Source organism: Diabrotica virgifera, chromosome 6, assembly GCF_917563875.1.
Source record: "Diabrotica virgifera virgifera chromosome 6, PGI_DIABVI_V3a".
NCBI classification, from domain to species: domain Eukaryota; kingdom Metazoa; phylum Arthropoda; class Insecta; order Coleoptera; family Chrysomelidae; genus Diabrotica; species Diabrotica virgifera.
This window is the reverse complement of record NC_065448.1, coordinates 228,563,273-228,586,273: the sequence shown is the minus strand read 5'-3', so window position 1 is coordinate 228,586,273 and position 23,001 is coordinate 228,563,273. Positions and strand designations below refer to the sequence as shown.

The 23,001-nt window shown below is 34.1% G+C and overlaps 2 protein-coding genes across 2 annotated transcripts in view; both read left to right on the top strand.

The window, feature by feature from the left end:
- LOC126886765 (C-type lectin domain family 4 member G-like) overlaps nt 1–23,001 on the top strand; it is a 304,748-nt gene that overhangs the window by 25,619 nt on the left and 256,128 nt on the right. The gene's annotated exons all lie outside the window — the stretch shown is intronic.
- LOC126886766 (piercer of microtubule wall 1 protein) lies at nt 10,109–14,084 on the top strand. The gene is made up of 2 exons (XM_050653790.1): nt 10,109–10,409; nt 13,709–14,084. Exons 1-2 carry the CDS (start codon nt 10,228–10,230, stop codon nt 13,839–13,841), a joined length of 315 nt encoding a protein of 104 aa, XP_050509747.1. The 5' UTR covers nt 10,109–10,227; the 3' UTR covers nt 13,842–14,084.

Sequence of the window (23,001 nt, the reverse complement as noted above, 5' to 3'; positions counted from 1 at the left end):
AATTCGACGTTTTTATTATTTTTTTTTGTGACGCTCATGATCGACAGAGTGCACCAAAATTTGGAAATAAGTAGGTCATAACGTAACTAAGTAAAATCTCCAGGGGTGGCACGCTGCGTGGCCGACAAAGGGGTGGCGCAGGGGTGAATACAAAAAATATAAGGGGTTTTTTGCGACGTTCGTGATTGAGATAGTGCACCAAAATTTGGTAATAAGTAGACCATGACATAACTAAGTAAAATCCTCAGAGCCGGAAACCAGAGTTGGGCATGAGGGTAGTTATAAAGGGTCAAAATCGCCGTTTTTATTATTTTTTTTTGTGACGCTCATGATCGAGATAGTGCACCAAAATTTGGGAATAAGTAGGTCATGAGGTAACTAAGTACAATCTCCAGGGGTGGAACGCTGCGTGGCCGATAAAGGGTTGGGGGTAGGTGTGAATATAAAAAATATAAGAGGTTTTCTGCGACGTCCTAGACTGAGATGGTGCACCAAAATTTGGGAATAAGTAGACCATGGCTTAGGTAAGTAAAATCCCCAGAGCCGGAAACCAGAGTTGGGGATGAGAGTAGTTTTAAGGGGTCAAAATCGCAGTGTGTATTATTTTTTTTGTGACCCGGCACAACATTTGTCCACGCAGCGTTCCGCCCCTGGAGATTTTACTTAGTAATGTCATGATCTACTTATTCCCAAATTTTGGTGCACTATCTCGATCACGGACGGCAGAAAAACCCCATATATTTTTATACTCACACCTGCCTACCACCCCTTTGTACCCCAAGCAGCGTTCCGCCCCTGAAGATTTTACTTAGTTACGTCATAACCTACTTACTCCCAAATTTTGATGCACTATCTCCATCATGAGCGCCACAAAAAAAAATAATAAAAACCGCGACTTTTGCCCCTTATAACTACCCTCGTCCGCCCCTCTGGTTTCCGCCTCTGGGGATATTACTTAGTTATGTCATGGCCTACTTATTCCCAAATTTTGGTGCACTATCTCAATCTAGCACGTCGCAAAAACCACTTATATTTTTTATATTCACAGCTACCCCCAACCCTTTATCGGCCACGCAGCGTTCCACCCCTGGAGATTGTACTTAGTTACCTCATGACCTACTTATGTCCAAATTTTGGTGCACTCTCTCAATCACGAACGTCGCAAAAAAACCCTTACATTTTTTTATATTCACCCCTGCCCCACCCTTTTGTCGGCCACGTAGCGTTCCACTCCTGGATATTTTACTTAGTTACGTCATGACCTACTTATTCCCAAATTTTGGCGCACTATCTCGATCATGAGCGCCAAAAAAAAAAAAATAAAAAAACGGAATTTTGACCCCTTATAACAACCTTCCTTCCCAACTCTGGTTTCCGGCTCTGGGGATTTTAATTATTTATGTCATGGTCTACTTATACCCAAATTTTGGTGCACTATCTCAATCACAAACGTCGCAAAAAACCCCTTATATTTTTTATATTCACCCCTGCCCCACCCTTTGTCGGCCACGCAGCGTTGAGCCCCTAGAGATTTTACTTAGGTACGTCATGACCTACTTATTCCCAAATTTTGGTGAACTATCTCGATTATGAGCGTCATAAAAAAAATAATAAAATCCGCGACTTTGACCCCTTATAACTACCCTCGGCCCCAACTCTGGTTTCCAGCCGTTGGTGAAAGTCATGTACACAACTAATTCAACATATCCCCGGATAGTTTTTCCATATTACTTATCACGCACAAAATCCGCTCCCAGCTCTTAGACTATCATTTCTTGTTTGCAAGTATCTCAGCTTATAGGTTCTTATTCTTCAGCTATAGTTTTTGTTTTTTATCTGTTTTCGGTCCTCGACTTTGTGATATTAGCAGACAATCTTGCAGATCTGCAACGACTGATGTAACGCATTAACCACTACTGCAACAGCTACGGACTTACATTAAACCTCAGAAAAACTAAATGGATGGTAATAACAAAAGATCCACAGGCCAGGAATTATTTGGTTGTCAATAACACCGTTATAGAAAGGGTATCCTCCTATAAATACCTTGGAGCTTGCCTGGACCATACAGGCGATCAAACAGAGGAAATAAGAGCAAGAATAGAAATAGCTAGATCAGCATTTAACAAGATGAAAATATTTCTCTGTAGTCGTGACATAAATCTTGATCTGAGAGTGCGTATGCTGCGGTGTTATATCTTCTCCACTTTATTATATGGGGTTGAGTCATGGACCATGAAGATGGGCAGCATTAAAAACATTGAAGCTTTTGAGATGTGGTGTTACCGTAGAATGCTCCGTGTATCTTGGGTGGACCACGTGACGAATGCCGAAATTTTACGTCGGATCGGAAAAGGATGTGAAGTTGTACTTACTGTTAAAAGAAGAAAGCTTGAATACTTTGGCCATGTTATGAGAGGTGACAAATACTCGCTGCTGAGACTGATCATCCAGGGTAAAATCAGGGGTAAGAGAAGTATCGGTAGGCGCAGAATATCTTGGTTAAGAAATCTGAGGGAATGCTTCGGCTGCAGTTCCATCGACCTATTTAGGGCGGCCGCCAGTAAAATAAGAATAACTGTGATGATTTCCAACCTCCGATAGGAGACGGACTTTATGAAGAAGAATCCAGCGTGTTGGTGGTCGTCCTCTGCTGCGTGTGTCTTCTCTTGGGCGCCAGTCAATTAGTTTTCTGGTCCATCTTGAGTCTTCCAGTCTCGCTCTCGCATATGTTATGGAGACATAAAATATGCGAAATTATGAAAATAATTTCAGAATTGTGTGGACTGTATTGTAGTAGTCGGAGTGATAGAAGCGAATTTTGTGCGTGATAATTAATATGGAAAAACTATAAGGGGATATGTTGAATTAGTTGTATACGTGGCTTTCCTCAACGGACGGAAACTAGAGTGGGGAACGAGTGTAGTTATAAGGGGTTAAAGTCGCGGTTTTTATTATTTTTTTTTGTGACGCTCGTGATCTAGATTGTAAGCCAAGATTGGGAATAAGTAGGTCATGACGCAACTAAGCAAAATCTCCGGGGGCAAAACGGTATGTGGGGGACAAAAATGGTTGGCGATCAGTGGTGAATATAAAAATTTTAAGGGGTTTTTTGTGATCTTCGTGATCGAGATAGAGCACCAAAATTTGGGAATAAGTAGATCATGAAGTACCTACGCAAAATCTCCAGGGGTGGAAATCAGAGTGGGGGCGAGGCTAGTTATAAGGGATCAAAGCCGCGGTTTATATTATTTTTTTTGTGTCACTTATGATTGAGATCTTCTTCTTCTTCTTCTACGGCACTACAGCCCAAATTGAGCCTTGGCCTCCTTTATTTTTTGCCTCCACCCTTGCCTGTCTGTGGCTGCTCTTCTCCATACACGGACTCCTAAAAGGGCTTGTGCGTCGCTGTTTACTGTGTCTTCCCAGCGCTTTCGTGGCTTCCCAACCGGTCTCTTTCCTTGCATTCTAGCATTCAGTGCTCGTTTTGGTAGCCTATCCTCTCCCATTCTTATCACATGTCCGGCCCATTGCAATCTTTGTAATCTAATGAAGTCTGACAGGGACGTTTCCTTATAAAGTTGATAAAGCTCGTTGTTGTATCGACTTCTGAAGATTCCGTTTTCCCTCACAGGTCCTAGTATTCTCCTAAGTACTATCCTTTCGAATGTGTCGAGTTTGTTTTTGGATGTTTCTTTCAGCACCCAGACTTCACTGCCATAGCATGTTATTGGTCGAATTAAGGTTTTATAGATTCTCATCTTTGTATTTCGGTGGACACTTTTTGACCGAAATATATGGGAGAGGGCAAAATAAGCTCTGTTTGCCTGCGTTATTCTCTTCCTTATTTCTCCATCTTCTGATCCGTCGGCATATATTTCTACTCCCAGGTATGTAAACTTTTCAACCGTTTCAATGTCATCTTCATGTATAATGTTTTCTGGGACTATATTTCTTCTCGTCTGAGTCATTATTTTTGTTTTTTCTGTGTTAATTTCCAGACCTAGCATTTTTGTTTGTGTTTTTAACTCTGCATATGTTTCCTGTGCTCCTGTTGATGTTCTACTCATAATATTAATATCATCAGCATAAGCGGCCAGTTGAACCGTTCGGTTGATCAGTAGATTTCCTCGTCCAGTTTGCATTTGCCTAACCGCATACTCCAGTGCCAGGTTAAACAATGTTGGGGCCAGCCCATCTCCCTGTTTTAGTCCCTGCGAAATGTTAAAAAAGTCTGTCCGGTGGTTTTGTATTCGTACACATGCCTGAGTTTCATCCATTGTGGCTTTAATGAGTCTTATTAACTTGTGTGGTATTGCCAATTCAGCCAATATATAGTATAGTTTGTTCCTTTTGACTGAGTCGTATGCCTGTTTGAAGTCTACAAACACGTTGTGAACATCAATATCGTGTTCCCATGCTTTGCTCAAGATCTGTTTTACTGTGAATATTTGATCCAGTGTCGATCTTCCCCGTCGGAAGCCCGTCTGATACTCTCCAATAATATTTTCTGCTAGTGGTTGGAGCCGCTGGTTTATAATATACGTGAGGACTTTATATGCTGTACATAGTAGAGAGATTCCACGGTAGTTTTTGCACTGGAGTTTGTCTCCTTTTTTATAGATCGGGCATACTATACTTTTCTTCCAGTCGTCGGGTATTTTCTCTTCTTGCCATACGTCTCTGATGAGCGCGTGGATGTGACTTGCTAGGTGGTCGCCACCTACCTTATATAGTTCTGCTGGTATTTCATCAACTCCCGGAGCTTTATTGTTTTTCTGGGCCTTAATGGCTTCGAAAACTTCCTCTATGGTTGGAGCTTCTACTCCATTCTCTTCTACGTAGATCATACCCATTTCATCTTCCATGTCTACTTGAGTTCCAAGTAGTGTCTGAAAATAATGCTTCCAGGTTTCTGTGACTTTCTGTTGGTCACTGATTATTTGCCCACTTTCATCTTTACATAGACTTGTTTGAGGTTTATACCCACTTTTTATCTTTTTTAGGTATTCGTAAGCCCCTCTAATTTCGTTATTTTTGAAATGTTCTTCCATTTTTTCTATTTGTCCATTTTCATAGGCTCTCTTTTTATTTCTACATGTCTTGTCTGCTTTCCGTCTTGCGACTTCAAATAATGTTCGTCTTTCCCGTGTTCTTCTTGTTATGTACATTTTGTGTGCTTCATTTCTTTCCTCGATTGCTTGTCTGCACTCGTCATCAAACCATGCTGCTCTTCTCTCCTTTTTCTTGTTTCCCAGGGTGGACGCTGCTGCTGTCAGTACTGCTGTTTTGATATTAGTCCATTTGCCCTCTATGGAGTGCAGTTCTAGCGTCCTTAACTCATTTGCGACTTCTTGTTCGAACTTCTCTTTACATTCCTGAATCTTCAGTTTTTCCAGGTCCAGTTTGTTTGTTCTTTGTTGTCTTTCGTTTCTTTTGCTGTTAACTCTGCATCTAAATTTGGTTTGTACTAAAAGATGGTCTGATCCACAGCATGCTCCTCGTCGTGTTCTCACATCGGAGATACTACTGGCTGCCCTTTTGTCTATCAGCACATGGTCAATTTGATTGGTTGTGGTTCCATCTGGTGAAATCCATGTCATTTTGTGTATGCCTTTATGTGGGAAGCATGTGGAACTTATAACCATGTTTTTACTGGTGGCAAAATTTATCAAAAACTCCCCATTCTCGCTTGTTTCATTGTGCAGAGAGTGTTTTCCTATTGTGCCATAGAACTGCGGTTCCTTGCCTATTTTAGCATTCATATCACCCATTATAATCTTGATGTCATTTTTTGGCGCATTATCATATACTATCTCCAGCTGTTGGTAAAAGCTTTCCTTTGTATGTTGCTCTTGATCTTCTGTTGGACAGTGAATGTTTATCATTGTTAGGTTGAAGAAGTGGGTGCGAATTCTCAACTTACATATCCTTTCACTGACTGCCTGGAAGTCGATGATTTTTGACTTAAAATCATTATCCACCACAAATGCGACTCCACATTCTTTGCTTCCTTGTTCCTTCCCACTATATAGAATTGTGTGCGTTTTAGTGTCCCTGACACCTTTCCCCAGCCATCTCGTCTCTTGAAGAGCAGTAATCATGATCTTATATCTTTTTAGTTCTTGCAGAAGTGCGGTTTGAGCTCCTGGTCTATTTAGCGTCCTCACATTCCAGTTTCCAAATGCATAGTCCATGTTTCGTAGCTTGAGTCGTTTCCGAAAGTTCCGTCCTGTATTCCGAGGCAAATGTTCAGGTTTCGTAACAGTGTGTTTTTTCCGGGAGTGGGTTGTCAGCCCACTGCCCAACCTTCCTCCTTTATCCGGGCTTAGGACCGGCAGTGGTGACTCCTGAGCTACTCGATTCACCCATTTGTCACCACAGGCGGAGTTGTTATGATTGAGATAGAGCACCAAAATTTGGGAATAATTAAGTAAAAATAATTTTTCTCGTGTAAAAAATTGAACACGTAGGTATTATATGTACAGTTACGATCACTGAATAGTTTACAGGCTTACGTGTCTATGAGCCGATTTTTTTAAATTTTACCTTGTTTAAACGCACCTTTAACGTCAAAATGACGTTACCCGTGGTGTACCTAGAATAGGTTGATTAAAATTAAAAAATCAAAATAAAATAAATATATTTTATAAAATTTAACAAACATGCCAAGGTCCATTAGTTGTCGAGGCACTTAAAAAAATTAACAAAATGGAAAGCATACAAAGAGGATTTTTGGAGGAGTTTGGTATCGTTTTATTTTATTTTCCAACACGCGAAATTTTTGACACGTATTGACTTTTTTAAATTTTTTTACTTTGAAATTTATCAGATTTGTACGACATAACACTGCAATTTTACAGTATTACAATATAAAAATTAAGGTGTAAACTATTCAGTGATCGTAACTGTACCTACAAATGGGGGTATGAAAATTTATATCAGAGATCGATAGATAACTGACAGAAATAAAAGAAAAAGGTGCAGAGAAAGAAAAATTTTGTAGTCATAGCACAACATAGTAGAGTACCAAAATGAAATACATCAAAACTGAGTAGAGAATAGAGTACTGATTTACTCCTTCACTTTTATTACAATTTGATATAACCCTTTTCAAAAGGTACCTTGGTAAGGATCTGCACTGTTATCTTGGGAGTGTGTTAGGCTACATAGTTTTTTAAATCTTTTTATGGGCATCAAATCTTCTATAATATTGTAGTGTGTTGATTGACCAGTAGTTTTTGAATGACTGGATCCTTATTATTTCCACTAAAACTTCTATTTCTATAAATGTTTAAATTTCAGATAAAAAGGTATTGAATGATATTCCGGTTGTAAAAGTAGAGTAGAAATTCGCATCATCATAATAGAATTATCCCAAAATATTTAAGACTGTTGTAAGGGTGTAAGTGCATTAGGTGTAGCTTCTTGCTGACTTTCAATGACCATTTTGTAGTGTTGAAGGTTTTCTTTCACCCAATTGTATTAATTTGCTCTCATCGGTTTTTTGGTTACTTTCCTTCAGATTTGAAATTCAAATGGATAATGGTATGTCATTATCAGTGACATATTCATCATCCTCATTTAAAGAAAAACGATAAGTGGGACGTGGAGCCACATAGCTAAAAATACACTGAAAAATAATGGAATTTCCCACCCGCTCACATACCGTATGATACGTTAGTTTGCTTGTGTATAGAAGGTTCGCAGATATAGTGTCTTCATTATCCTAATGGCCTCTTAAAAATTAGATAAAGTATTTCCCCCTTATAAATCTTCTACTTGTAAGTTATTAGAACCGACTTAAATCCTAATTAAATACGGGATATCTCATATAAAAGTACGGTACTCAGGCTAAGCACGGCCCTTTTTAAAGTTTCAAGCTTTTTAAACCTCCGCTGTGTATATGGTCTTTACAAAGAAAACCTTAGAGCAGCTCAGTACAACTCAAAGAGCGATGGAGAGGGCCATGCTAGGGATTATTTTGAGAGACAAAATTCGAAATATCGACATTGGTGAAATAACAAAGATTACTGATGTCGCAGAACGTATAGCAAGGCTCAAGTGGCAATGGGTCGGACATGTTGCCCGAGATAATCCCGAAAAATGGACACAGAGACTAACAAACTGGAGACCAAGAGAGAACAGGCGAGGAGTAGGCAGACCGTAGAAGAGGTGGGCAGATGATATCAAACAAGTCGCGGGCAAACAGTGGATGAGAATTGCCAAGAGTAGAAATCGATGGAAGCAAATGGAAGAGGCCTATGTCCAGCAGTGGACGAACACAGGCTGACGAAGAAGAAGAAGAAGAAGAAGAAGAAGCTGTGTATATTTCTTGGTATACAGGGTGAGGCAGATAACTGGCCTATTAGAAATATCTCGAGAACTAAAAGCAACAGAATCATGAAAATTGGAATACAGGGGTTTTGAAGGATGATCTATTAAATGAAAATATTTTCATCTCTTTGCAACTTCCGGTTATACCGGAAGTTGCTTATAACTTCGTTTTTTTAAATGGGACACCCTGTATATTTTTACATTTTTGGATTCTCTTCGATGTCTTCTTTCTTAAAATATGATATTTTGTAATGTTATACAGGGTATTTTAAAAGATAATTACGTTTGTTTATTAATTTCGTAGCAAAATTCACACCCTGTAGAATTGTAGTAGTTTGACAACTAAAACTCTACTTACGTTCAAATGATTTTTAATATAGTCTACTATTGTTAAGAATCATTAGTATAGCTAAATTTTTAATTTGAGTATACAGGGTTGGTCGAAACTCGGAATGAGTATTTTCTGAGTTTTCTTAAATGGAACACCCTGTATTTTAGTATTGTAATGAAATGATATTTTATGGTACTTTTTTATTTCTCAAGCATTCCCTATACCTAACTGCTTTAATTTGTGCTTAATTGTTAGTCGCACAAACAATCTTAACTACGTAGCTATTTTGACAGCTAAACCATTATTGGTAATTTTAAGGATCGGTCTGGATTAATATGTATTTATTTCTGAAAAATTGTTTGTGATTGAATATTTTCATGGCCAACCTAATAAAATTTTACGTATTTTTTGTTGCAATTAATATTTAGCTTGAATCACCAATAACAAATTAAAGCAGTTAGGTGTAGGGAAGACTAATAAAATAAAAAAGTACTATGAAATATCATTTCATTACAATACTAAAATACAGGGTGTTCTATTTAAGAAAACTCAGAAAATATTCATTCCGAGTTTCGACCAACCCTGTATACTAATATTTCAAAATTAGTTATACTAATGATTCTTAACAATAATAGACTATATTAAAAATCACTTGAACGTAAGCAGAGTTTTTAATGTCAAACTATTACAATTCTACAGGGTGTGAATATTGCTACGAAATTAATAAAAAAACGTAAATATCTTTAAAAATACCCTGTATAATATTACAAAATCTCATATTTTAAGAAAGAAAATATTCAGGAGAATCCAAGAATGTAAAAATATACAGGGTGTCCCATTTAAAAAACCAAGTTATAACTTTGCAACTTCCGGTATAACCGGAAGTTGCAAAGAGATGAAAATATTTTCATTTAATAGATCATCCCTCAGAACCCCTTTATTCAAATTTTCATGATTCTGTTGCCTTTAGTTCTCGAGATATTTCTAATAGGCCAGTTATCTGCCTCACCCTATACCTATTACTGTGAATAGGTCTAGGCACTATATTTGTGAACCTGGTATACCTCAGAGCACACTATTCTAGATTTGCCGCTTTATTGAAATTCTCGTAAAATTTTTTAGATATCAATGTATCTCAGAGGGTATCACTTTCTACTAAAAGTTAAAAATAATAGGTACTGTTTTGAAGTTCTTTTAAAAATAAATGTATTTTTAATTGAAATTGTCTTATTGAAGATAGTAAATAATTCCAAACAAGACAAGAGTTTCCAAACAATACTTCTCTAAAATACATATTTAATTCATTAATTCAATTTACTAATTCATTTGCAACAAACAATAATTATAAATACTTAGTTATAATTACCTACTCCTTGAAAAATGTGAATTTAACTGTATCGTCAAATATACATCACCATAGCAAGTTTGATCAATACATTTCGTACAAATCTGACCCACTGACGTTTGTCATCATCCTAAAAGCTCCCGTTTTAGTTTTTATTGTGACTTTTCTACACAGTAAACCCTACATCTGTTTTTGAGTATATTTTAGGATTAAAATGGATTTGAACTGTCCAGGGCTGGTAAATCGACCTGATCCCAACGTAAAAACTTCGGACTTTTATAGAACTTGTCACTTGCCGAAACGCTTTGAATATCCTTCGTGGTTTTATGGTTATGGGCTTCAGAAGACCCCTCCGGATCATCCGTTTTATAGGACAACTTCAAGCGATTACGGCAGGTAATGTTAATTTTATGAAATTATCCATACATACACTAAAAGTAATATGATATTGACACAAATAAAAGTTTCAGCGCTGAGTTTCACAATAATTCTAAAATAATCTAAGTATAAGTTAAAAATATCATGGAGAGGTTTTCAAAAATATTCAAGGCAAACATAGTCCTGTCGCCAAGGGGGGTACAACGGCCTCCTTTATTCAGATGGACTTACCCAAGTTTTTTTCATGTATTTTGACCCGTAGAATACGAATTTTTTGGGTAACAGTTGATCCGGATGTCGATAAGATTGTTATTGACCAAGAACTTGAGGAATTACATAACCGCGATCTCTCGCAAAACAAAACATTTTTTGGTATTTTTTGGGTCATTCTAAGCAAAACATGTTTCTACAATTTTTTTCGTAGGATGGCTAGTTTTCGAGATAACCGCGGTTAAACTTTCAAAAAATCGAAAAATTGCAATTTTTTAACCCGAATAACTTTTGATTAAAAAATAAAATAGCCAGTCTACTTACCGCATTTGAAAGTTTACGTCAAATTATATCGGTTTTAATTATTTGCATTGCTAAAAATTTATTTTTTTATTGTTTAACCAAGCTATAAACACATAATGTTTCCCGTGCCTTTACATGCATTTTAACGCATGCTACGTAGAAATAGCCTCGATTGCACTAGTACCGATTCTACCTACTCGTTAGATTTTAAATGAGAAATCATAGAAAACATCACTCACGCACTAGGTGTTTGTAGCTTTGTTTAACAATAACACAATAAATTTTTAGCAATGCAAATAATCAAAACCGATATAATTTGACTTGAGCTTTCAAAGGCGTTAAGCAGAATTGCTATTTTATTTTTTAATCAAAAGTTATTCGGGTTTAAAAATTGCAGTTTTTCGATTTTTTGAAAGTTCAACCGCGTTTATCTCGAAAACTGAGCATTCTACGGGAAAACTTGTTAGAACATTTTTTACTTAGAATGACCCAAAAAATACAAAAAAATGTTTTGTTTTGTGAGAAACCTCTGTTATGTAATTCCTCAAGTTCTTGGTCAATAACAATCTTATCGACATCCTGATCAACTGTTACCCAAAAAATTCGTATTCTACGGGTCAAAATACATGAAAAAAACTTGGGTAAGTCCATCTAAATAAAGGAGGCCGTTGTACCCCCCCTGGCGACAGGACTAATAAAAGACAAAAACGTAATTTCATGGTAATATTTTGATTCATTTTTTAAAGTAAAAGTCGCTTAAATTTTCAATCAACAACGCTTTGGCAGATATTTACATAGGCCTATCTATCTTTCATACTCAATCTGTGTAAGCAGGATTTTTCCTGAAATGCATTTTCAAAGATTTAATAATGCCTTTTCTAATGTTTACGTTATGCTGTAATTAGTAATTGAAATATACCCCCTCTGTGGCTCAGTGGTAAGAGCGCCTACCTTTGGACCGAAAAGTCTGAATGGTCGTGAGTTCGAATCTCACCAGGGTCAGGAATTTTTCTTTTATTATAAATTAATAAATGAAAATAGTTTCTGTCCTTGTGGGATCGGTACTCACCGGAGGGACCGCAGACTTTCGGATACAATTAGCGTCTGTTTGCAAAGAAAATGACGTCGACTTTGCAAAGTAACAAGACACTTACTCAACACACACACTACACATTACTCGACTGAGTTAGTGATAAGTTATAATCTAAATAATTATTATGAAATTGACTGGCCAGTTGGTTGTGAAAACCAGTGCCAATAAAACACAAGCACACACACACACACACACACACACACACACACACACACACACACACACACACACACACACACACACACACACACGCGTAATTGAAATATCTGTTGCCCTTAGCATTGTTTATCTATACTTTGATTACATATTATTAAATATATATGCTCTATTGCTACTCTTGTGTGACTAATACAATCAGAAAAGCAATTACTATTGTTTTCTTTTTCTATGGCTAATTTGATTGCTTATTCTTTATTGTTGATGTCTATCAAGAATGTATTAAATGCTTCTGGTCCATGTGGCCAAATGGAAAACACGTTTGTTGTGGTTATGTACAATATTTTATTAGAAATCTTTCATGAATATACTTGTTACAATAGAGATAAGGATAAGCCCAGAGCTAATCCGAAATTTTGCTTATAGTAATCATAATCATTATTCAGTTTGGTTTTAGTTGTCAATCCCGTCCCTCTTTGATTTAACAATTATTCTTTTTGGCTAGTCATATCGAAACTGTGTGTGTGTGTTTATGTTTTGCTAGTAGCACATGTTTGTTATACTCCACTAGCACAAAAATCATATTAATCAGTTCCTGACCAGAAAAATGCATATTAGTAATGGTACCAAAGCAACTGGAACTATAAAAATGGTACAATATCAAATGTTTAAGCAAATTTATTGTCATAGCCGACTAGGTAGAATATTGTATGTTTTTATTAATCTCTCATCCAATATTAATAAATTAAGGATCAAGCTAGATTATGATTATTTTTTTTTTGAAAAATTATTTTTTATTGAATATTTTCACGACCACCTAATAAAATTTCAACTAATTTTTGCTACAATTATTGTTTGACTTAAAGAATCACGAATAACCTACAAATCAAAGCACTTAGGTATAGGGAATGCTTAAGAAATTAAAAAGTACCATAAAATATCATTTTATTACAATACTAAAATACCATTTAAAATTCCATTCTAAAAAAACTCAGAAAATACTCATTCCGAGTTTCGACCAACCCTGTATACTAAAATTAAACATTTCGCTATACTGTTAATGTTTAACAATAGTAGACGATATTAAAAATCGTTTAAACATAAAATAAAAATTTGATGTCAAATCACTACAATTCTACAGGGTGTAAATATTGCTACGAAATTAACAAAAAAACGTAATTATCTTTTAAACTACCTCGTATAATATTAAAAAGCCTTATATTTTATGAAAGTAAACATTGAGAAGAATCCAAAAATATAAAAATATAAAGGTTGTTCTATCAAAAAAAAAAAAAAAAATTCTGTCACCCTATCAATACGCACGCCCCTGTATATTTGAAAATATTTTTCAATTATGGTCCTATCTGTGCCCCAACTTTTAACAAAATAAATGTTTTTCGTATCTCTTACGACAAACGAGTAATTGGACTTTTTCACACTAATGCCCCACCCTGTATTTTTTATTGTGTTTCCAAAATGGGAACGTTAATCGCAAGTTTTATATATACACCTGTAAAATAACCTCCAGAAAATTATTATACGCTCCCCTTTTCAGGTATCCACCAACAATCCACACGGTTCCCACGTCATTCTACCCGAATTGTCAGGAATTCAGCAAGTCCCTCATCAGGGCGGGCAACTACAAGAATTATTCTCTGAACACTGGCTTAGATCGGACGCTCTACTGAATTTATTTCACTTCCGTCTCCTCGGACGCCCTTATGCGACGCCAAATTCTTGAGATAACTCACAGCCAGGCAATAACGGAAAAATCTATACTGAGTGCTTGTTAATGTCTCTTTAAGCGAAGGCTCTATTGTTTGTTCCGTTTATATATTTTTACTATATTAATTTTTTTGATATTTACAAAACTTTTCGACAAAATCAACTGTAGAACGGGCGTACAAATTACAATAGATAATACTCAATAACTAGTTTTTTTCTCCATTTTATTACTATAAACAGGGTGAGTTTTTAGTGCGGGATCGGTCGATAATTCCAATACGGTATAGAATATCGAAAAAACTTATTTAGAAAAAATGTAGGCAATGATATTCTACACGCTTGGAAAATATGTCCATTTGTACAGGGTGATCAAGAACAGCGTGGTATATCAAACATATAATTTTTTAAATAGGACACCCTATATATTTTTTTATATTTATATTCCACTCATAATTCTTGTTCATATAATATAGGGTTTTGCATTACTATACAGAGTATTTAACAAGTTATGACCATTTTTATTACGAAATCACTATGAGATTAACACCCTGTATGTACAGAAGTAACTCGTATACAATAATTTGTTTTATGTAATAAGATAAACAATATAATGCAGTTTTTAACTTAAGTCCAATTCACATCATTGACGAATATTTGTATACAGGGTGAACTACAAAACCAAATTACGATTTTCTCTATTTTTTTAAATGGATCACCCTATATTTTATTTTTCAACATTATTGTATTTAATATACTCTTTTATTTTTATATAGCATTCCCTATATCTAAACTGATTACTTTCCGAGATATTTTTAGTTTTCTTCAAATTTCGGGAATACATTCAATTTTTCTAGTAGAAATAAGTTAGTATTGAGTGCTAATTACACAAAATTATTTTTATTAGGTAAATAACTAACACAAAATATAAACCATAGCAATATGCAGTGAATATACCAATAAATGTGATATTATGAAATTATCATATTTCCCTAATATACAAGAATCGTAAAATTCCTACAAAAACACTTTGTATTGTATATAATAATATAACAAGTTTATTTTTATTCAATAAATAACTTACATGAAACATAAATAAGAACAATATACAACATAACTAACAAAAAAATAATAAACCATAACAAAATTTAATGAATGTACCAATTAATGTGATGTTAAGGATATAAGTCTAAAGTAAATGTTGAAAATGACCACTTTCAACGTCTATGCAATTTTGTAACCGATATTCAAATGACCGAGCCACATTTCTGACATTTTTGTAAGTCAATATTATTAAAAGCTTCTTTTATTCTATTTTTCATATCATCAATCGTTGTTGGATGCTTCTGGTACACAAGGTTTTTTATATAGCCCCACTTGAAAAAAATCAATTTTGGAAGAACTGGAGCACCGTCGTATAAAAATCTCAACCGTCAAAAAATGTGGACCAATCACATAATCTCTAACAATATCACCTTAAACATTTATAGATCACCTAGTTTGAGTGTTAACAAAGTAGGATTTCTTGATGCATATTAATGAAATTTAATATGAAAATTATATTATTAATAACTGCGGGTCACAATCTGCAATTAGAAATGTGTTACTAAAAACTTCTTGGCTTAGAATGCTATTGATATATTAATCTAAAAACTATTAAATTAGTTGTATATTGTTTTGATTTATGTTTTGTGTGAGTTGTTTATTAAATAAAAATAATCTTGTAATTTTATTATACAAAAGATACCTATATTTTTTTGTAGTAATTGTATGATTCTTGTATATTAGGGAAATATGATAATTCCTTAATATCACATTTATTAATACATTCATTGCATATTACTATGGTTTATATTTTGTGTTAGTTATTTATTGAATAAAAATAATTTTGTTTAATTATCATTCAATACCAACTTATTTCTACTAGAAAAATTAAATGTATTCCCGAAAGTTGAAGAAAACTCAAAATATCTCCGAAAGTAATAAGTTTAGATATAGGGAATGCTATATAAAAATGAAAGAGTATAATAAATACAATATTTTTGAAAAGTAAAATATAGGGTGATCCATTTAAAAAAATAGAGAAAATCGTAATTTGATTTTGTAGTTCACCCTGTATACAAATATTCGCAATGATGTGAATTGGATTTAATTTAAAAAGTACAGTATATTGTTTATCTTACTACATAAAACAAATTGTTGTCTATAAATTACTTCTTTATTTATCAGGTTAATCTCATAGGGATTTCGAAATAAAAATAGTCATAACTTGTTAAATACTCTGTATAGTAGTGCAAAACCCTATATTATATGAACAATAATTATGAGTGTAATATAAATATGAAAAAATATATAGGGTGTCCCATTTAAAAAATTATATGTTTGATATACCACGCTGTTATTGATCACCCTGTAGAAATGGACAGATTTTCCAAGCGTGGAGAATATCATTGCCTACATTTTTTCTAAATAAGTTTTTTCGATATTCTATACCATATTGTAATTATCGACCGATCCCCCACTAAAAACTCACCCTGTATGTGCAGCAAGCGCCTCGCTAGTAGACACGCGGTACCTAATTTAGAGATGTGTGCTAATCCGGCCCGTTCATATCTGTGACTTTTATGTCTGCCATGTCATGTGACTGTCATGAATCTATTCAAAATAAGTAATTATTTTTCCAAAAAAATATCATGTCCTTTGGTAAATCTAGTTTTCTCTTGAAGTATTTCTGTTTATAATAAAGCTTTTAGCTAATCATTGATTATGTGTAGCAGTATTTTACTGGCATGTGAGATAGGGAAGATGCTTGAATAAAATTGTCGCATTTAGGGAAGCCTTTTTTCTGTAAAGTCAGAATTACAGATTTTGTCCTGTCGTCAGTCTATGTACTACTTGGTATGTTGTGTTTTGTTTCAAAGCAAGTGAAGCAATTTTACTCCTGTTTATTCCGCGGCTTTGAGCATTTGTACTATCATTATCTAAGTTTACTAATCTTGAGTTTACTGATTGCCAGTCTTATTTCATTCTCGAATATATTAATTTCTTCTTCCATTCCTGCAGGGGTGTGGTGAATGTGTTCCTGAAGTTAATCTATTTTACGTCTTACAAATAAACAATAAACAATCTTGCAATACTCGACCAAATCTAGAATATTCTAGATTTTTAATACTGCTTCTTTTTTGTCAAGGGACTTTTCTATACTGGAATAAATATTACAGAACTGTTGTCACAGTAGAAAAAATGAAAGAGTCCATAAGAATTTTAAAGATTTCAATATGAAGGATAGCCCCCTCTATGGCTACGTGGTAAGAGAGCCTACCTTTCGATTCACAGGTCGTGAGTTCGAGTCTAAATTGGATAGGAAATTTTACATTTGTTAAAAATTACTAAATGAAAATAGTTTATGTCCTTGTGGGATCGGTACTCACCGGAGGAAATACAGACGTTCGAATACAATTAGCGTCTTCTTGTAAAGACAATGAAGTTGACTTTGCGACATAACAAGACATTTACTTAGTACACATACCACACATTACACTAGTTATCTGACTGCAAAATCAACTGTATCATGCCTATATGGTCACTAGTTTTTGAGGCATTAAACTAAATAAAAAAAATTAAGAATATAAAACAAATCGATGTTCCTTTTTTTATAAAGTGGTAAAATCCTTTGGTTGTTTTTTTTTATAAAATTTTAGCCTTGTAGAATAAAAACGCAAACCGTCTAGTAAAAAATTACGAAGGGCAGCTTTTAAACAGACATTTTATATTTACTAGGTTTAAAAACACGAAAAAGACGAGCCCTATTAAAACAAACTAATCGCGAAGTTAGATTCTTGACAAATTCCCTTAAGTTAGCGAGTTCACAGTCGTACTGAATTTAAATGTTGAGTGAAACTAGTGAAATGTTGGAATCCAGACAAAGAGAAAGATATTTTTGTGTGTCGAGGGAGGTTTGATGAGTTCTCTAGTGTCAGAGCCGCACTTCAATGTCGATGGAGTTCCTGTAAATTGATTTATCTATCAGGAAGAGATAGTTTACGAAAAAACGAGGGATGCATTATAATATATACATACCTCGTCTGCTTAAGTTGGCAACATATTGAAAAACTATACGTTAGTGTGCAATTACATCTTTCTACTTAAAAAAAACTTCAACAACTTTTTTTTTTAAATTATGGATACCGAATATATATTTATTCATTATGATATCTATTCCCCTCCGACAAAAAAATATTCAAAATGACAAAATTCATAAATGAGGCGCGCAAAGCAACAGTGGCCTAACCCACAATCTACAACTTTACGAAAACGCTTTTATTACATTACAGTTATCCCTTATTTAAGTATTTTTAGATATGGGGTGGCTCAAAGAACCAATGGTTGACCTACTTTGCATCTAAAAATATTTAAAGAATGGATAACTTTAACGAAATAAAAGCGTTTTGGGAAAATTGTGGGTTGACGGTTTATCGAATTTTGTTCTTGTGCCATTTATATAGTTAATAATCAAAGTGTCGGCAAGGTTTTCGCCGAGGGGCTACATGCTCGCAAAATTTCATAAGGCACAATAAATGATAGAGACCAACTGCATTCGAAGCGTGTTTTCGTTCAGAGCCATTAGATTAGGTGGTATCTACTTTTGAAACTTTTCACTTGTGTGAAGTACCAAGATATATTCCTGTACTTTTTTTCTTATCTACCCTTCTTTTTGACCTATACCAAGTTCGTTTTAGATCTGGTCGATCAACAATGGGCCAGATTTATGTGCTACCGCAGATACTGGAAACAACCAAAGAATTTAATATCGATACCTACCATCCCTTTATAGATTTTAAATCATAGTGTGCTACGAAGTAAATTGTATGACGCCGTGGACGAATTCTAGATTCCCGATAAAGTAATATGACTGGTAAGGGCTTAAATGACAGGATAAACAATAAAAAGCATTTGAAACACATGTAGGACTGCAGCAAGAAGATGCGCTGTCGTGCCACTTTGTCATCATAATAGTCTTGTAAAAGTTATATCATAGTCTTTATTCCTTCTTCTTAGCCTTGTAATGTCCATTTTTGGACATATGTTTCTCTCAGATCCTTCCATGGGTCCTGACCAACCTGCTTCCAATCTGTTCCGGCTGCTGTTTTTATGCCATCTACTCATCTCATATCGGGTGTATCTCTTGGTCTTCTAAGTTTGCCGAGTCTGCAATGTGTATTGTCGAATTTCAATGTTAGTCTTTTTGCCTAGCAGTGTAGCCTGCAGAGCTCTATTTGGGTTTGGCAATTTTGTTTTGTTACATCTTCGATTTTTATTTTTGATCCTACCCAGTCGTTACTCTTTTTATCTGACATTCGTATAACTAGCTTTTCTCTTTCCATTACCCTTTCTATTGTGGCTAGTTGAATTTTATCGGCTTTGGTTAGGGTCCAGGTTTGATATACATATATCATGATAGGTAGAATCCACTGGTTGAACACTTTGCTCCTAAAGTATTGAGGTATTTTGCGGATCTTAAGTATGCAACGTATCCATGTCTTTATTTCTATAACCGGTGATCTGATAAGCGGGTTTCACTGTACTGTTTTCCGATTTTACTGCGAATCTTTATATAATTTTCTCTTTCCATTTTTTTTAACTTCACCTCTCTACCGATCGGTATCATTATTTTTTTATAAGTAAAGATATTCTTTTTAGTAGGGGAGGAAAGTATGCTAAATTTGCATTTACTCGAACGTTATAAGGACCTATTGGGTTGTGAAGATTAGGTCCCAGAACCAAAAAAATTTAAGTTAAATTTTCCATTTTAGTGGGACTCTCCATTTTTAATATTTAATTTTCCATTTCCAACAATCGTTTTTTCCGATTATTATATTATTATTTTTTCTCCATGTATCCATAATTCGGAAATGTCTCGAATAAAAGTTACCTACTTTTACTATTATTGTTCTGAAGCTATTTATTTTTGGCATTTATGTCATTTATTATTCTAAATGGGAAATAAGCCACAAGTTAACTTAAAAAATTACTTTATTAATAAATAAAATATTTAAATAAATAAAATACATATTTTATTAATAAGAAAGTGTTTATAAAATTAAAATAATAATAAAATAATTAAAATAAAATAAATTTATTTTTAAAATTAAATTGTGGCTTATTTCCCACTTAGAATAATAGATTACTTATTTTTATTAAAAATTATTGAAATAATTATTTAAATTATTAGTTAAATCTTCCTGTATATACCTAGGATTAATAAAATTGAAAGTGAACATGCTTTGGGGAGAACTGAAATTATGTATAATCAACATAAAAATGTTAACAGTCAAGTGATACTGTACTCACACCAAAAGATATGAAATAAAATTAATTTTGCAGCAAAACGTGAACTAAATGCACAAAAATATAAAGACATTTCCCACGCCCATTTTAAGGAGGTATTTAAGCAGGGGAGTAAAGTATGCTAAATGTGCAGCCACTCGAGGGTTATGGGGACCTATTGGGTTGTGAAGAGTAGGTCCTAAAACAAAAAAAGTTAAATAAAGTTTTCCATTTTAGTGGGGACTTTCCATTTTTAATTTAATTTTCCATTTCCAACAATCGCTTTTTCCGATTATAACGCCATCTATCCATAATTCGAAAAAATATTTCGGAAAAAAAATTACTTATTTTTACGTAAGGAATCCAAATATGCAATAAAAAATGGGGGTTCCTATTTAACCCGCCATTACACGCGCTATGAGGAAATCCCTCACCATATTTGTTTATAACCAATGAAATTGTGTAAATTAATACGATAACCTTAAGCACCCAGGAATGCCTTTAGCATGGTTTATGAGAGGGTATGAAAAAGTTATAGAATATTTCAGGCGGCCAGTGTGCTGTGTGATAGTTGAAAGAAGAGACATCCCTCTTCAAGTGAGGGAATTCCTCACTGCGCGTGCAATCACAGTGAAATCACGTTTCTGTTATCTCAAAGAAACTTTTAGGTTTTTATTTAATATTTAGGTAGGTTTAATTAAAATATTATTGTTTGGATTAGGTTAGGAACAGTGGCACACCGAGGGGGGTTTGGGGGTTAAAATCCCACCCAGAGCATATAGAAATATATATAAAGGAAAGTAGGAAAGTGTAACTTGTCTTTCACAAATAATACAAAAAACTTTCGGCGCCCAAGCAAACCCCCTCTCCCCCCCCCCCCCCCAGAGGAAAATTCTAGGTGCGCCACTGGTTAAGAACCCATTTTTAAATTTACCTATTCTATTTGGGAAATAAGCCACAATTTAACTTGAAAAATTGATTTTATTGACGTTTCGAATTCCAGCTCGGACGTCGTTATCAAAATACAAAATATTAATAGTTAATTACATAAATGCCACAAAGAAATAGCTTCAGAACAGTTTTTAATTTTAATTTGTATTTTTAGTAAAATGAATTCGCGTAAAGAACGTTAATTTCTTCAGTGGCTTGCTGAAATTGAAAATTAAGAAAACTTGCTTTTGATCTATATTATTTTTACTTTTTTTTTGTTAAATTAATAAAAAAAATTGGTTTACGAGACTTTCTATAATATGTGAGTACAACCCATTTTATATTTATACATGTTGACATTCATTCTTCCTCGAAATAAGTCGAATTTATGTAGGTGAGGGCGACGCTCATACGCGTGTAACCACGTCACAATAGAAGACGCGTGTAACGGCGGGTTAAGATTTTAAAATAACCCCCCACACCACCTCCGTGGAGGGTCGTGTTTAGTGCCATTCGATAGATTTTTAAAAAATACTGACCACGTATTTTTTAGTTTTTCGATCTGTCATTCATTTCGCGATATATTCGCTTTATTCTTGTGAAACTTTTATATATACACTCTTTTGAATGTACTTAACTCACCTTATCTTAATCTAGAATAGAATAGAATAGAATAAAATAGAATAGAATAGAATAGAATAGAATAGAATAGAATAGAATAGAATAGAATAGAATAAAATAGAATAGAATAGAATAGAATAGAATAGAATAGAATAGAATAGAATAGAATAGAATAGAATAGAATAGAATAGAATAGAATAGAATAGAATAGAATAGAATAGAATAGAATAGAATAGAATAGAATAGAATAGAATAGAATAGAATCGAATAGAATAGAATAGAATAGAATAGAATAGAATAGAATAGAATAGAAATATGCTTTATTGCCATGAAAAATGTTACAATTTTATCGACAAAGCTTATAAATAGTCAAAAAAACAAAACAGTAACCATCCAATTTACTAAAATTACATAAATCGTCAATAAATTTAAATAATAATAATAATAATGAAGTTAAAACAGAAATAATCAATTGCAAAAATTTAAATAAATATCAAATGCATAGTCTACCTAATAATTAATAAAAAAGGTTTAAAAGTTAAAAAGTTAATCTGACAATTTCGAGTTATTTTAAGGATAGATTATTTTTCGAGAGCCCCTTAACGAACTCCCCTGTATTAAGAGCCAATATATGATAGAGGCACATCTTCAGGGTACCATGTTTCTCCCATATGCTAATCTGATTTGCTCAGGTAACTGCAAAAATCCCTGCTTGGGCTCCCCTACCATTAGGGATGGCGGTTTTTGACAAAACACTGGTTTTCAGTTATACCGGTTTTTTTTGCTTACGGTTTAACCTGGCGGTTATAACCGGCCCAAAATACCGGTTTTTAGAAAAACCGGTTTTCGGTTTTTTAATCCAATAAGTTACAAAGTTACATTTACAATACACTTTAGTTTGCGATACTCCATTCGACTCGATATCAATATTATCAAAATTAGTACTATCGAAAGAACATGTATTACTTTTAACACGTTTGTATATTTGTAGAATAGGTACATTTTAACTCATTTAATACTTCCTTTATATGTGTATCGTTTTGAAAACATAGCGAAATTCTTGGAGATTCGTATTCGTAATCAGTAATTCGATATTCATAGTCAGAGCATTATTTTTGGTAATCAGAAAAAGTCATTCACCCACTTTCAATGTCAAGAGTTAAGTGTGAAAAATAGATAATGTTTGCGACTAATTCAACCAGATCACTTCTTATGTAAATATTATGATTACAAATACCTTTTCAAGGA